The sequence below is a fragment of the Urocampus carinirostris genome, chromosome 1, assembly GCF_059441175.1.
Source record: "Urocampus carinirostris isolate Australia breed hairy pipefish chromosome 1, RoL_Ucar_1.0, whole genome shotgun sequence".
NCBI classification, from domain to species: domain Eukaryota; kingdom Metazoa; phylum Chordata; class Actinopteri; order Syngnathiformes; family Syngnathidae; genus Urocampus; species Urocampus carinirostris.
Genome location: NC_142349.1, coordinates 1,477,873 through 1,492,866, shown reverse-complemented (window position 1 = coordinate 1,492,866; position 14,994 = coordinate 1,477,873). Strand labels below are relative to the sequence as shown.

The following is a 14,994-nucleotide window of genomic DNA, read 5'->3' as shown; positions in this document are numbered from 1 at the left end:
CTAAAATGAACGTGTAAAAATAAAAATAAAAAAGGGCTAAAACACTTCGTACACCTATATTAAAAGCGAAAGCAAAACTAAGCACGTTATATTATTATTATTAAAGCTTTGAAAACTCTCTCGGTGTACCGTCTTTCTTTGTAAATATGTGTAACCATGTATAATATGTATTTGCAACTGTATATTTTTGTAATGTATTTATTTCAGACACTTATTCTGATATGTTTTGCACGGGCGAGTAAAAAAGAAGGGGCGAAAAAAACGCGGGCTGGCGGTAAGGTGAGTGTTTGTGGACGCGGCGGACAATAGTGGATATATATTCTTCCCACCCTTACCTTTGGAAATATACACTTTTTTCCTTGGATTACTTTCAACGGGACCCAGACTATGCAGGTCTGCATCAAACCTTAAGTACCAGTATCATTTTCCGATCATTTTGCCGGCTAGGATTTATGGACTGTGTACTTTTATGAAGGACATTGCTGTTAAATTGTCGAGAAAAAAATGTTCAAACCTGACTTTGTTTATTTGCTGTTAATAGTGTCAATAAAATTGTTCAAACCCAAAAAAAAAAAATCAGTTTCCATCGCGGGACTTGGGTTAATTTTGTGTTTGTGTTACATTTTTTTGAATGTGGGTGTGTGCGGCTTACAGGTGCGGCTAATGTAAGTACAAAAACGGTTTTCCTCTTAAAATGTGGTGGGTGCGGCTTATAATCAGGTGCGCTCTATAGTCCGGAATTGTGTGATTTTGCAGGCAAAACACATGTGGCAAATGTAAACATATGTTTTGTTCACAGCCAAATTTAGCCTTAGGGCAGTCGTGAAAGGCCAGGAGCTGACAAGCATTGCACTTAATGCTTCATTTTTCATGCATAGCATGGTTTATAGTCCGGAATCTTAACGATACAGGGACAAATTACACTCTACATTCAATGTTGATTGTTGTGCAGGTGTAACCACATTTTACTACTGGGTTGTCGACAAAGATTACTTTATTCACAGTCCATCCAAGCAGCTCAATGTGTCTGAAAATTGAATATTTTAAAAATGTGTCAATTTTTTGACGTTACGTCCTCAAAGTGTAACCATATAATTTTCAAAGTAGGATTACTAACATGTGAGCAGTGGTAGAGATTGACCACAGTTGCTCATACTTAACCTGCGTGTAAACATGCTTACTACCTGTAATAGACTAAATCTGTGAAGTTGAAACAGTTATTTGTTTGAATTATTCCATCATTAAATACTGTATAAAACATCGAAATTAAAGAACACATTATTTTTACAGGTCCATGTATGAATTTAGTACATTTAATTATTATATACTATGATTGTAAACATGTATTTATGACCACAAATGTATCTGTTCAAAACTGTTTAGCCAATACGAATGCAGAACGCGTTGCATATGAAAATCTGTGAAGCAGCCAGTGTCAGAATCAGAACAGAAGGTAGACCCAAACGTGTAATGTTTCACACCAAGCTTTATTGCGGAAGCGGAGAGGTCAGGCGAGGGAAAACAAACGCCAGTGATTCGGTGATTGCTGGGCAGGAAAAGCAGGAAGCCCACTAGATCGTAGCGTGGTTGGTGGACAGAAATAAGTCGCGAAGCAGGGACGGGAGATCAGAGGTTGGTCAGTGGACGGAAACAAGTCGGGCAGCCAGGACGGGAGATCGGAGCGTGGCAAGAGAGCGGAAACAAGTCGGGAAGCCGGGACGGGAGATCGGAGCATGGTCGGAGGGAGGAATAAAGTCAGGTAGACAGAGACGATTGGGAAGCCAGGGGCAGATGAGCTGGACAGGACCGGACAAACGGGAGCCAGTGTAAAAAATTGCTTGCCTTGCAAGTGCGGAGGTTCGCTGACGGACTGACCAGGAATGAATGAGAGTACTGCGCTTAAAAAAAGGGGAACCAATCAGAAAACGAGCAGCAGCTGATGCCAAATGAGCGGGCACAGGTGAGGGCAATGGGCAAACCATGACGTCCGGTGAGCTCTCCCTTTTGACGGGCAGGATTATACCCGGTGTCCTTGCCCGTACAGCGGGTACAGACAAAGCCAGTACAGACATCGCTGGTGTTCCGCCACCGACAGGGATGCACGGCCCACCTCCATAGCCTCTGGTGGATCTTGTTGGATCGAGGGTGGTGGCAGGAATGCAGAAGTTGTGCCAATCCCTTCGGGCGAGCAGGGAACTGGATGAATCTGGCGACCTCTCTCACGGCGTTGCCCCTGGACCCGACGATCGGCGTTGGAGAGTGCCTAAGGGGGGGGTTCTGTCATGATTGCTTACTGCACTCGCCTGTGCCCGCTTGTTTGGCCCAGCTGCTGCTGGTTGTATGGTTGGGTGCCCTCCTGTTTGTGCCCGGTGCTCCGGTCGCTCCTTGTCGGTCCGTCAGCGAACCTCTGCATACACAAGGCAAGAATTTTGACTGTGGCTCCCGTCGGTCCCGTCTTCATCCGTATCCTACTCGTCTGTTCCTGATTTCCCGTTTGTCTCCGTCTATCGACCCATTTTGTCCATTTGACCACGCTCCGATCTCCCGCCCCGGGAAATCCACTTCTGCGTTCCAACACGCTCCAATTCTGTGAGCTGCTTGCTTCCCCCGTCCAATGAGCACCTGGCGTTTCTTTCCTCAATATCCTAATAAACTTTTGAGTGAAACGTTAAGCGTCTGGGTCTACCATTTGTCCTGGTCCTGACAGCGGGTCATTTATTAGCTCCCCTTTGGGAATTTTTACTCATTCTTGTGATTATTCTACCCCAAAAGGTTGGCTCTTGTGTGCAGTTCAAGATTGAGGAGGGTTATTGTTGGTCTTGAACTGTATGTCTTCCAGTATCTAAAAATTAAATATTCACAAGATAAAAGTGGAAGTGAACTACAAGGATTTAAGAACACTATTATAGTTTTTCTGACTTCACATTGTATTCAAAGTTTATTCAGCCAATGCAGTAAACATCATATCTGTACGAAAATGTATTAAAATATGTAAAGTACACGCGAAAGTTCCCTGGTTTGAGACCGGGTGAAAACATTTTTTGGCCTGGACAGGTATGGGCCCCACCAGGCTGTACTTGCCCAAGACACAACACAGAAAATGGTGCCCCTACGACCCCTGTGGTTAACAGACACCACTGTACATTACTTGCGATCAATTTGGTTCTTGATTGGAGTGCCCAAAAACCACCCTCTGCTCTTGTATTTTACAAAACATGCCTGCCGAAAACACGAAAGCATCCGGCAGATAGCAGCCTCTACACTAAGACTGGCCAATGTATTACCGTACCCCTTGTTCTGTCACACAGCTGTTGAGAACTTTACCTCACCAGATTTTATTTTATTCAAATCAGTTTAAATAAAACATGGATCATTTTTTTTGTATACGCATTATGTGCCACTTGCGGTTGCAAACGTCAAATTTAATTTCTAATCAGCCTAGAAGTGGATAAATGGAATAAGCCCAGGCAAAAAAAAAATAGAATTCAGTTAATTTATAAACATCTAGGTTTATATCAGTGGCGCGCTATGAGGACCTGCAAAGCCTTTGCTACTGGCCTAAAAATAGTGAAGTTAGTAACATTTCATCCATCAATACTTAAATAAATAAATTAAGCTTCTGTCATCCTTCCATTCCTTCTCCCCTGGTTGTGTTGCTTCCAGATATGTACTTACATGTTATATCATTTAACCAATCACAATTTAGCTATTACTTGTTGATAGGCTCAAAAATCTATCCGGAGGCCTTCAAATAAAAATCTTGAAATCCTGGTGCGGTAATCAGTCTTCAAGAAAGCTAATCAGATCCAGAGTTGGCATCTACAGGGCCTTAAGAAACCTCACCAGTTTTACAAACCATCATTGGCTAGGGGGAAGTAATGCACTAAAGAGATTGAGCCAAAAGCTGTTAAACTTGACGGCACTGTGCAAAGAAATAGTGTTAAATTAAGAGCATAATGTCAGAAAACTATGAAGCGAGCAAGCCTTTCACAAGCGGGAAAAAGTTTTGTCCATTACTTTTAGTAGATCTTAAGCCCAAGCCCAAAACTGACCTGATCCCAATTTCGAGCCGGGTCGGTACGTTGTGGTCGGGCCGAGCTTCTCTCTCGCTGACGTTTTTTTTCTTGTTCATTTCTTGTTGTTCCTCTTTGTCTCTGTTAATACACTCTTCTTTAAATTTTGTTACAAAAGACAGGCTTTAGGTGTCAAGAGGCACAGGGCCATTTGCATAACCCCCCCACTGTCCCCTCTCGTGCAGTCCAGTTTGCTTGGTCCCTGAGCGGACCTCGCTCGGTAGCTTCCAGCACCATCGGACCTAGAGTAACGGGCGCACCGCAGGGGCCGGGTTGGTTAAAGACACCTCTCCACCCAAGTCCTCACATATAAAATAAGAATTTTCACTTCCATGAGCTGGCTCATAGAGCCAAATCATCCGTGAATGACACATCACCAATTCAGACTGAGGTTGAAGGCCTCGGTGTAAAACCCATGGCCTGCCACTGCTTATTATTGATAATGTTTGTTTCCGGTCGCAACTGACTACAGAAGTGAGTTGAAACAGAAAAATTATCCTAAAATAAAATAATTGAAAGAGCCGAGTTTGTACAGTGGAATGATTGTAACGTTTTCTTAGCGATGAACGCGATGATGTTTACTCCTTTCTCATCCCCTCCTTCCCCCACGATCCCTCCAATGGTAGCTTTTTAAGGGCCCCATCCAACAAAGTTACCACGGTAACAGTACACAAACAAGTGGGCAGGGCCAAAAGGTTTGGGAATGGTAAGTGTGGGCGAGCAAGCCGTTCTGCCAGCATTTACTCTCTCTCCTTCTCTTTTGAACCTTTGCAACACTAAATATCACGTGAATTTCTTTTTGAATTTTGGTTGGGTTGATGCCGTAGATTTTCCTCAGTGACCACTACATGTCCATTCACTAAGTGTTTCCCGGAATTGCGTGTATAAACAATGCTGACTGAGACATGATTCATTTGCACATTCATTAGAGACTGTTGAAAGAGAATTCGCTAATTTTGCTTTAAAGATATTGCACCTGCATTTTAGTTTTCCTTGTTAACTTTTATTTACATTTTAGAATGAGTTGAATGGTTGATTTATTGACTTGATTGCAGTACCTACAAGTGTGTGTTGGGGTGTGATTTTTCGTGAAACTGGTAAAGCTGTTGTCCAAGTTTTAATGCATTTCAGCACTTTCATCACAATTACAGTAATCGCTCAGTTATTGCGGTTAATGGAGAATAGAATCCCCCCACCCGCAAATCGTCAAAGTAGAGACTCCCCTTCATAAGAGCCTCCAAGGGTCTTTACCGACTGAGTGTATATGACTGTTACAAAATAACAACTATAGATCTACAAATAAAAACAAAGAACACAGAACTGCAGTTGAATGAAGGGTCGTTATTGTCATTATACAAAATTACAACTAAATTGGAGGGCTTTCAGTGTAATCGATTTCGACTGCGTCTGGCTAGCTGCACGCTAGCAACAGAAAACTTTGATACGAACAAGGTCTCTGTGATGATTGAAAGTGCCCATAGAGAGTCACGAGTGTAGCGTATACCCACATGGTGTAGCTCCAGGTCATCTGTTTAGGTAATGGAAATGTTGTCAGTTAGATACAAGCTACTATTTTACAATTGTTACAGAGCCAAGCTACAGTAGGCAGAACCTGCAGCCGAAATATTGCTTTCACTTTGATGCTTTCACAGCACCTTCCCAAACGCAAGAACAATCCACGGAGCATCCGCTGCTGATTACTATTTCTTTGCGCTCTTTTGACTTTCCTCAGAGTCCGATTTAATTGATTAATTAATTTTCAGTGTAACGAGATGCTAAAACACCAACTGTCACAGTGGTTCAGTTTGATTTGGGTGCACCTATTGACTTGTGTACCCGCCCAGCTCTTTGACCGACAAAACAGCCTATCGTGGTCACGGCACGCAGACAGTTAAATTAAAGACAGTTCAATTCAGAATGTGCGAAGCAGTGAAACAGCGATAAGTAAAGGGCAAAGTTGCGAGGGATTACTGTACATCATTTTCCAAGATTTTCTGAATGCTGCATAATGCTTTCTGCATATTTACTTCCAACTCACCCTAATGACATTTCTTGTGTAACTTATTTTCCCTACTGTTCTCTGCATGCCTTTGTGTTACAGAAACATATTAAGTCAAGTTGCCCATACGCATCTGATTTTTTCCTATATGTTTTTCACTGTGTAGTGCATGTTGACATTTATAGAAAATATGCAAATGGGAGGAACAGTGATTACTCTGGATGTTTTTTTTCAGTGTTTCTGAATGCAATCGTGAAAATACAAATAAATGTCATGAATGTTTGACATGCTACTGTGTGCTGCCCCCATTTTGAAATTTTACTTTTATGTAACACAAGGGGACAATGCATGCAGATTTTCACAAGCTGTTGCTAGAGATATCTAATTGTCATAACTCATAGTTTTTCTACCTACAATAGGTCAACAATGCAACAGCCAGAGTTATGACAAATAAGAAGACAGCCAACCCATATGCAAATGGTAAGGTATCCTAAATGCATGTATGTAGTATAATTGTTGGTGTTGTGTTTTAAATTGCATTAAAGGGACAGAGTGTATTAATTAGGACCTCAAAGTGGTAAAAAAAAAAGAAAGCAAAACAGTAACCATACAATAAAAATGAATTTTTTTAAACTCTCATAGGTCTTTAACTTGGTATTTATTTTACATGACATAAGGCTCATTTTGTGGGAGCTGACATGATGCCAACCAAAAACTGCAAAAAGGCTGGCCAAAAAATGAGAAGAAATCCGGTGCGGTTTGTTTCCTTGAGTTTTCATAGTTTGCAATCCTACCTGTGCTCTATACCACTTGTTTTCATTTGCATTACATAATATGGCAAATAGTGGTTAGTGGTCAAATAATGCACACTGGACATTTAAAGACAAACTCTCGTGATGCAGAATCTAATTTTGAGTGGGTCTTTATATTTATTTATTAGTGTAGTTAGAGGACAGAGAGTTTGGACCAAAAAGAAAATAATGTTCTATTTTGTCCTCACCTACCTCCACAGGTGGTGATAAAAGCACTGAATGTTACCTTCGTGCATGCACAGTTTGAGAAATGCATTCCAAAAATGTGTCTTTCCATCCTACCTGTGTTGTCAGGAATGTCTATGAATTCCTGTCTCATCACAGGTACGCCACATTTATCTTCTCATGTGGCGGGTGCATATCGCTGTCTATCGCTTGAAGGTATTGGAGTTTTAGCCATTTCAACTGCTTTAAGTCTTGTGACTGTTTTCGTATGAGCTGTTTTTTTTTTTGGGCATTTCAACAAGGCTGCGTACGTTTGTTTACATGCTGCCATTGCTGCTTGCCTTCTGTTTCGCCTTCGCCTCCCTTTGGGTTGGCGAGTGTGGCTCGTTTTTTTGTTTTTTTTCCCCCATTGGTCGCAGTTGTTTTGATTTTGTCCGGCTTCAATTAGATATCTCTAGCAACAGCTTACAGTTAGCATCGTGGCTACCGGATCTTATGGTCGCTATGGTTGATGCCGACGCTGTTTCCAACCATTCCCCTTTTTGCCTGCTTGTAGGTCAGGTGTTTTTTGTTCTGCTAGTAACTCGTTAGCATCGTTGGCCGCCACATTGCCCTGTGTTGGCTTGCAGGTTTTATTCTGCGGACAGCGTCAGCGCCCAATTCCCTCGGCTTACTGTGACGTCATCCTATTGCGCATTTTTGCATTGGACACATCTTTGTGCTGTGTGTGCTGCTGCATTTGCCATCTGGGTTGCGTTGGTGCCCCCTTCCCTCAGACTTACTGCATCGTTTCACTGTGTCATTGTCCTGCTGCGCCTTTTGTGTTGCACGCCCCCCCACGGCCGGTTAGCCCCACCTTTGGTTGGTGGATCTCCATGTGGTCTTGGGCATTCACCATGTTTTAGCTGCCAGGTGGGTCACCCAGCCAGACAGGTCTTGGGATCCCCCCTCACTTGCCTGCCCTTACCTGGTGTCTTGCCCTGCCAGCGGTTGTGTCCAGTGCCCAATGGCAAGTGCGGCTCACGCCCTTTTAAGACGCCCGCCTGCCTCTTCCACGAGAGGTCCTGTCTTCCGTCCTCAGTCCTTCTGAAAAACCTAGGTCTGAGGTTTTTGGGCTGGAGGTTGGACGTCTTTGCCAGCAGCAGCCCAGTTCCTGGGCTTCCACCTCGAACTTCGGGTGCAGTCTGCTTTGCGGACGCGCCCACAGCCGGCCTGCCTTTCCGATCGATTGTGGTAGATTTCACCAACGTGGCAGGGGCCGTAACACTGGGCTAGGAACTGTCCACCCTCTTGGCAGGTAATGCCGTTGAGCCAGTGGATCTGTTGCACCGCAAAATTTGTTGCGACAGCGAGTTTTCATTTGTTCTTTTGACTTTTATTCATTGTGTCGGCTTGTCTGTAATGTGTTTGGTCTGAGTGGCACTTGTCCCGCTCTATTGCGCGGCCTGATGCACGTATAATCCCAACGTGGCCGTCCCCTGCTTTCAGGGGTGTGCTCTCATTCTACCCAGGCTGTTGCCACTTCCTAGGCCAATTCAGGTGGTTGCACCTGTAGGACATCTGTGCTGTCGCAACTTGGGTGTCGCTAAGCACTCGCAACTGGTTCTTCAGCATTAATGTGGCCTCCCCCACACTGCTTGGGGTAGTCTTTGGTCCAACGAGGCTTCTCAGTGAGGTTTTTTTTCTGGGGTTCTTTGTGACTACGCTGGTATCAGTCATTTAGTGCTTGTAGCACCGCCTCTGGTGGTGGTACAGGATTTGTAGAATTATAGTTAAATTGGTAACTTCCATTTCATTGACTAAAATCCAGTGTAAACAAGAGGCAGCACACAACATGAATTTTAAAGGATTTAACATAGGAACTTGCTCATAGACTAACCTCTCTAACATGGTTGGGTGCATTACTAAAAAAAAAAAAGTTAGTTACAGTTAGTTACTTGATTTCAAAAGTATTTACATTACTCCTCAGATAATTGACTCCCAAAAGTAGTGCGTTACTCTTAAAGTAACTAACAAGTTAAAAAATACCATGTATATACTCACTTTGAAGCCGACCTTCTAAAACTGCCTAAGAATAGCCACATAAAAAAGAAATAAAAGAAAGGGTATACACTCATCAGTGGAAGCGATAAAATATTTATATTTCTTTGCTTGTGCAATCTTGCAAACTAATACAGCTGAGACACTCTATATCAATTTTGTCTCTGGGCTTCAAACCACTCGAAGAAGTTCTTTTTAATGTATGTCCTAAACATTTTTTTCTCCACGCATGGTGGATTGCAAAAATTATTTCACAAATAAAAGCACCAAAATTCAGCACTCATTTACCATTCTGTGCTCTGGTTAGCCTCAATTAAATGTTTGTGCCTGTACAGACCACGCCACCCTTCTCTACCCAAGGGCAAAACATGCAGTAACAGTTGTATTGTAGTTGTTTTATAGTTGTATAGTTGTATACTATTTTTGCCCTGTGGTGAGGGGCCCTCTCCTTGTGAGAGGTAAGAGAATTCTCCCACCATGTTCCGCTGTGTGTCGTAAGAGGCGACTAAAGTGGAGGGAGCGAAGGGAGTGGGGATCCTCTCCTCTCTATCTCTACTCCCTAAGAAACAGCAAGGCAAAGAAAAGGGGGCGGGAGACCGAAAGGTCTCGCAAACCCTAGTTATAGGGTCATTAAATGTGAGAGGATGTGGAAGTAAAGCGACTGTGTGGAAGAAAGAGGAGATCAGAAGGATGATGACTAAAAAGAAGGTTGATGTGTTAGCCTTGAGTGAAACAAAGATGAAAAGAAAGGGTGAATTACAGCTTGGAGGTATGTATGGTAGAAAGTCTGGAGTTACGGGTGGACATGCTAGAGAAGGAGTGGCTCTGCTTGTTAGTGAGAAAGCAAAGGAAAAACTGGTGGAGTGGAAAGAGATATCTTTCAGATTGATGTGGGTGAGGTTGAAGTGGGGTGTAGAAGTATGGATGTTTATAAGTGCATATGGACCTGGTTCACAAAGAAGCGCTGAGGAGAGAGAGGAGTTCTGGAAGGACTTGTCCGAATGTGTGGCAAGTGCGAAAGAAGGGTGGAAAGTGGTAATACTAGGTGACCTAAATGCTAGAGTGGGTGATGAAACGGTTGAAAATGTGATTGGTGGATATGGAGTACTAGGAAGAAATAAGAGTGGGAAGAACTTGATTGAGTTTAAAGAGGCAGTGTTGAGGAGTGCAAAAGAAGTGTGTGGAATGAGAAAAGTTGGTCGAGGTATTAGGAAAGGAAGTGAATGGTGGAATGATGAGGCATCAGAGGCTGTGACAGAAAAGAGTGGCTGCAAGATAAGAGTGGCAATGCGTATGAAAGATATAAAGTGAAGAAAAGGTTGGTAAAAGCGGAAGTGGAAGCAGCAAAAAGGAAAGCAAATGATGAATGGTGTCGAAAGATAGGAGTGAACTTTGAGGAAAGGAGAAAAGTGTTCTGGAAAGAAGTGAAAAGAGTAAGAAACAGTGAGTCTGGTAAGGAAGAAAAAGTGAAAGATAAGAATGGTGGCTTGCTGGTTAGCGGTAGTGCAGTCAGGACGAGATGGGCAGAGTATTTTGAGGAGTTGCTAAATGTGGAGGATGGGAGAGAAGTGAGAGTCGAGGCGATCGATGGTATGGAGAGAATGCCCGTGTTGGGTGATTTAAATGTGAAGCCTGTGGAAACATGGGAGGTGCAAGAGGCAGTGAAAGAAATGAAAGGGGAGAAGGGGGGTTGGTTGGTTGTACTGCTGAATGCCTAAAAAAAGGTGGCACAGCCATGATAGACTGGTTAGTACGCTTGTTGAATGTATGCTTTTTAAGTGGTGTGGTTCCTAGGTAATAAGTATGATTGTAGCAATTCGAGAGGTTTCAGTTTGTTGTCTGTGCCGGGTAAGCTGTATGGAAGAGTCTTGGTTAAGAGAGTGAGAGAAAGAACGAATGAGGTGGTGATAGAGGAGCAGAGTGGTTTCAGGAAAGGAAGAGGATGTGTGGATCAGGTGTTTGCAGTACGACAGGTGTGTAAGAAATATTTTGCAAAAGGCTGTTTATTTGGCTTTCATGGACTTGGAAAAGGCGTATGACAAAGTTGATAGAGAGGCGTTGTGGCAAGTGATGGTGATGTATGGAGTGGGTGGAAAGTTGTTGGAAGCATTGAAGAGTTTTTCTATGAACAGCAGAGCATGTGTAAGAGTAGGGAGTGAGACAAGTGAGTGGTTCCCTGTGTTGACTGGTGTGAGACAGGGGTGTGTGATGTCACAATGGCTGTTTAATGTGTACATGGATGGTGTGGTGAGAGAGGTGAATGCAAGAGTATTTGGCAGAGGTGTAGACATGATGGACAACAGTGGAACAGTGTGGCAGGTAAGTCAGTTGTTGTTTGCAGATGACACAGCGCTTGTGGCTGATTCTGAGGAAACGTTGAGAAGGTTGGTAACGGAGTTTGGAAGAGTATGTGATAGGCGTAAGTTATGTTATGTGATAAGAGTGGACATGACGTTAGAAATCAGGTTGCATGGACAGGTGCTGGAAGAATTTGAAAGCTTTAGGTACTTGGGTTGTGATGTGGCTACAGTTGGTGGAATGGAATGTGAGGTATTGCACAGAGTGAATCAAGGAAGCAAGGTTTTGGGTGCTCTGAGGAGAGTGATAAACAACAAGAGTATGAGTATGGATGTTAAGAGGGGACTGTATGAGAGTGTGATTGTGCCGACTGTGTTGTATGGTGCAGAGACTTGGAGCCTGAATGCAGATTTAAGAAGGAAGTAGAATGTTTTTGAGATGAAGTGTTTGAGGACTATGTTAGGAGTGACAAGATTGGATAGACTGAGAAATGAAATTGTGAGAGAGAGAAGTGGAGTAGTCGTGGAACTGAGCAAGCCTGTTGATAAGAGAGTACTCGGTTGGTTTGGACAAATGGAGAGGATGGATGAGGAGCGAATGTTAAAGAGGATCTACAGAGCAGAAGTCAATGGAAGGAGACCAAGAGGAAGGCCGCGATTGACGTGGATGGATGGTGTTATGAGTGCACTGCAGGAAAGAGGTCTAAATATAATGGAAGCTAGAGCTCTTGTTGGTAATAGAAAGGACTGGAGAGGTAAACCAGGGAAAGCTGTCGGGCCCTGCTGTTAAACAAAAGAGTGTGTTGTGTCACCCTGACCCAAGTGACATGGCGTCCCATTTCATCTGGAGGGACGAGAGCATGACCAACTTGGGTGCCGAGGTGCCTAACTTGTTTGGGTGTTTGGGCAATTGGGTTGGCCATGGTCCAAAAATTTTTGTGTGGTTTTTTTGCTATTTATTTCCCTTTTATTTTCTTTGTTATTGTATGTGTGTGTCTTGCTGTCGGTCACCCCTCTTGAGGGATATGACCAAGGTAGATAGATAAATATTTGTATACTAAAAGAAGTTCGTTACAGAAATATTTTTAAAAACTGTGTACCTAAACAACAATGATTACTCAATTGTGTGGATAAAAAAGCTTGAAATCTATTTTTCTTAAGTCTACTACTATAGCTTCAAGCAGTGCTTCAATGGGAGACACTCGTACAAAATGTTTATATTTCTCAATGATTTTCTTCTGTGATGCGATTGCTGTTGTCAATGTTTTTTTTATTTTACACGACATTAAAAGGAAATAAACCATTAAAAAATCACAATTGGGATGGCGCTGATTGACTGATTGAAGAGATCAATCAGGGAATAATGGCCATTTACTGTGTAAATTACCCTCAGTTTTTTCTTCTTCAGTATTTTCCCATGGCAAAAGGCCTACTACATATTTTAATTGAGTTTTTTACTACTAGGAGTTGCTAAATAATACAAAGGGAATTGTATTATTTGAAGTCGTTTTGGTTTTGCTATACATTTTGTCTTTTTAAAAACATTTTAAACAAAATATATTTACTAATTCTGGTTTGAACTGCACATTATTTTAATTCAATACATTTGAGAAGTGCAATATTTTTCTAGATTTGGGTTGTGGCTTGTAATAAGGGTGGACTCAGGGGTCCTAAAGTCAGAGCAGTTAATAACAACTGGCATACAACACTGTTAGTTGTCTGAGACAGAAATAAATAAATAAACCCAAACTGCACAATTTTTCCTGATTTGATGACTTTTCTTTACTACTTTCTATCCTTTGCACAATCCTTCAATACACCTTAAAACAGGCGTCAGGAACCTATGGCTCGCCAGCCTGAAATGGCCCTCTTCTCGAGCCGATATGGCTCAGAGATAAAATTCTAAACATGCAAACTTTTTCAATAGCATTCCAATATTGCCAAGTGCAGAGCGGAGTTTGGTGCGCGTTTAGCCAATGTAACAGTAGTTGTAAGAGTGGCTCGGTCCAATATTTAAAGGGCAGTGTACAAACGACAGTTTACAGTCAAGGTGTCTCTGCAACAGACCCCGTTTTGGCTACATGTCACTAATAAATCCTTTTTTTGGAAGTTCATTAATCAATGTATGTTCACTGTTGTGACACTTTATGATAAAAACCCACGGAAAAAACTGCAAACACCAAAAAACGCTAACCAAGCACACAGAGCAATTTGATCGTTCAGTGCTAGGAGTGAGTGGAACTTTACACACAGCGCCATCACCACAGAAGGTAAATACACCAGAATTCTCGTTTGCAGTGTTTGAAGACATTTTCCCAAAATAACTTCGCTTGCACCTTGTTTTGAAACAAGAAAAACATGAAGGTCAAAAATAGATTCAATGATCTGAAGGGACTGCAGGAGGGAGACAAGTCTAAAGTGGTAAATTTGTTTGTATGGACACAGGCTTTGCCTTTATTCTTATTTCATAAATGTTGTTTAATCATCTAACGTAACATGGTGAAAATGCGCTGAAAACTTTGATTTTGTCTGGAGAATGGGTTTGGGGGTTAAAGTTGAATCTTCTCTGTATGTTGAGATATTATGAGATATGATCAAGAAATTCAATGGGTCCCACATGGTCTTATTTTTTTTTAAACACACAATTACCATGATATTATTATCCACCCATCCATTATCTGCGCCGCTTATCCTCAAAAGGGTTGCGGCAGTGCTGGAGCCCTTCCCAGCTATCTTCGGGAAGTGTGCAGGGGACACCCTGAACCGGTTGCCAGACAGTCAGTCGCAGGGCACACAGAAAAAGACAACTCACTCCTCGACTATACCTAGGGACAATTTGGACCGGCCAATTAACCTGACATGCATGTTTTTGGTATGTGGGAGGAAACTGAAGTGCCCGGAGGAAACCCACGCAGGCACGGGGAGAACATGCAAACTTCACACGGGGAGGTTGCTGTAGCTGTACTTGATATTATTATTTTGATGAAATATAAAATGGTATTTTAATCGAGTGAAACGCTCTTTCTGGGCCCACAGCAGCTGCTGTTGCAGTCAGGTGATGTGGACAGAAATCTTATCAAGAGTTGAGTTATACAAATAAATGTGATTTGACGTATTATTTTTAACTTAGAGTGTTTTGATAGACCATGTTATGAGCCTCAAACGACATAGTAACACTTTGAAAACTGAAGATATAAAAGTTGTCAAAGCTTTTCTTAATTGTTAATTTCAATACAGCAATTGAAAGAATTAAACAGACATTTCTTTGGTTCAAAACAACACCAGACAAAAAAAGTGAATTTTAAGAAACTCCATAAGCATTTCAAACAGTGGCTCATTTCTGTTCTCTGTGCCAATGTTTGTCTTGTTTTGTGTAGGCTGGAAGTTGAATCCAGTGGTCAGTGCTGTCTACAGCCCTGAATTCTATGCAGGTATGGTGCACACTTTTCTTAAGCCATCTCCTTAATTGTAATTGACTTTCTGTTCTTCTGACATCTCTTTTTTTTGTCGATAATCTTGACGTTTTACTTTCTTCTTTGTTTTCCCTCTTCCTGCTTTGCTCTCCCTATATATATAATTGTGTGTATATATATATATATATATATATA

At 42.2% G+C, this 14,994-nt stretch overlaps 1 protein-coding gene across 18 annotated transcripts in view; it reads left to right on the top strand.

The window, feature by feature from the left end:
• Positions 1–14,994, top strand: part of rbfox1 (RNA binding fox-1 homolog 1) — a 190,996-nt gene that overhangs the window by 102,370 nt on the left and 73,632 nt on the right. For all 18 annotated transcript variants that reach the window (XR_015850324.1, XR_015850259.1, XR_015850308.1 and 15 more), the window contains 2 exons: positions 6,492–6,552; positions 14,764–14,817. Coding sequence is in view for 14 of the 18 variants with exons in the window: in XM_088333310.1 (XP_088189436.1) it covers positions 6,492–6,552; positions 14,764–14,817 (115 nt within the window). In the remaining 4 variants the exon portion in view is untranslated. The remainder of the gene's footprint in view (positions 1–6,491; positions 6,553–14,763; positions 14,818–14,994) is intronic.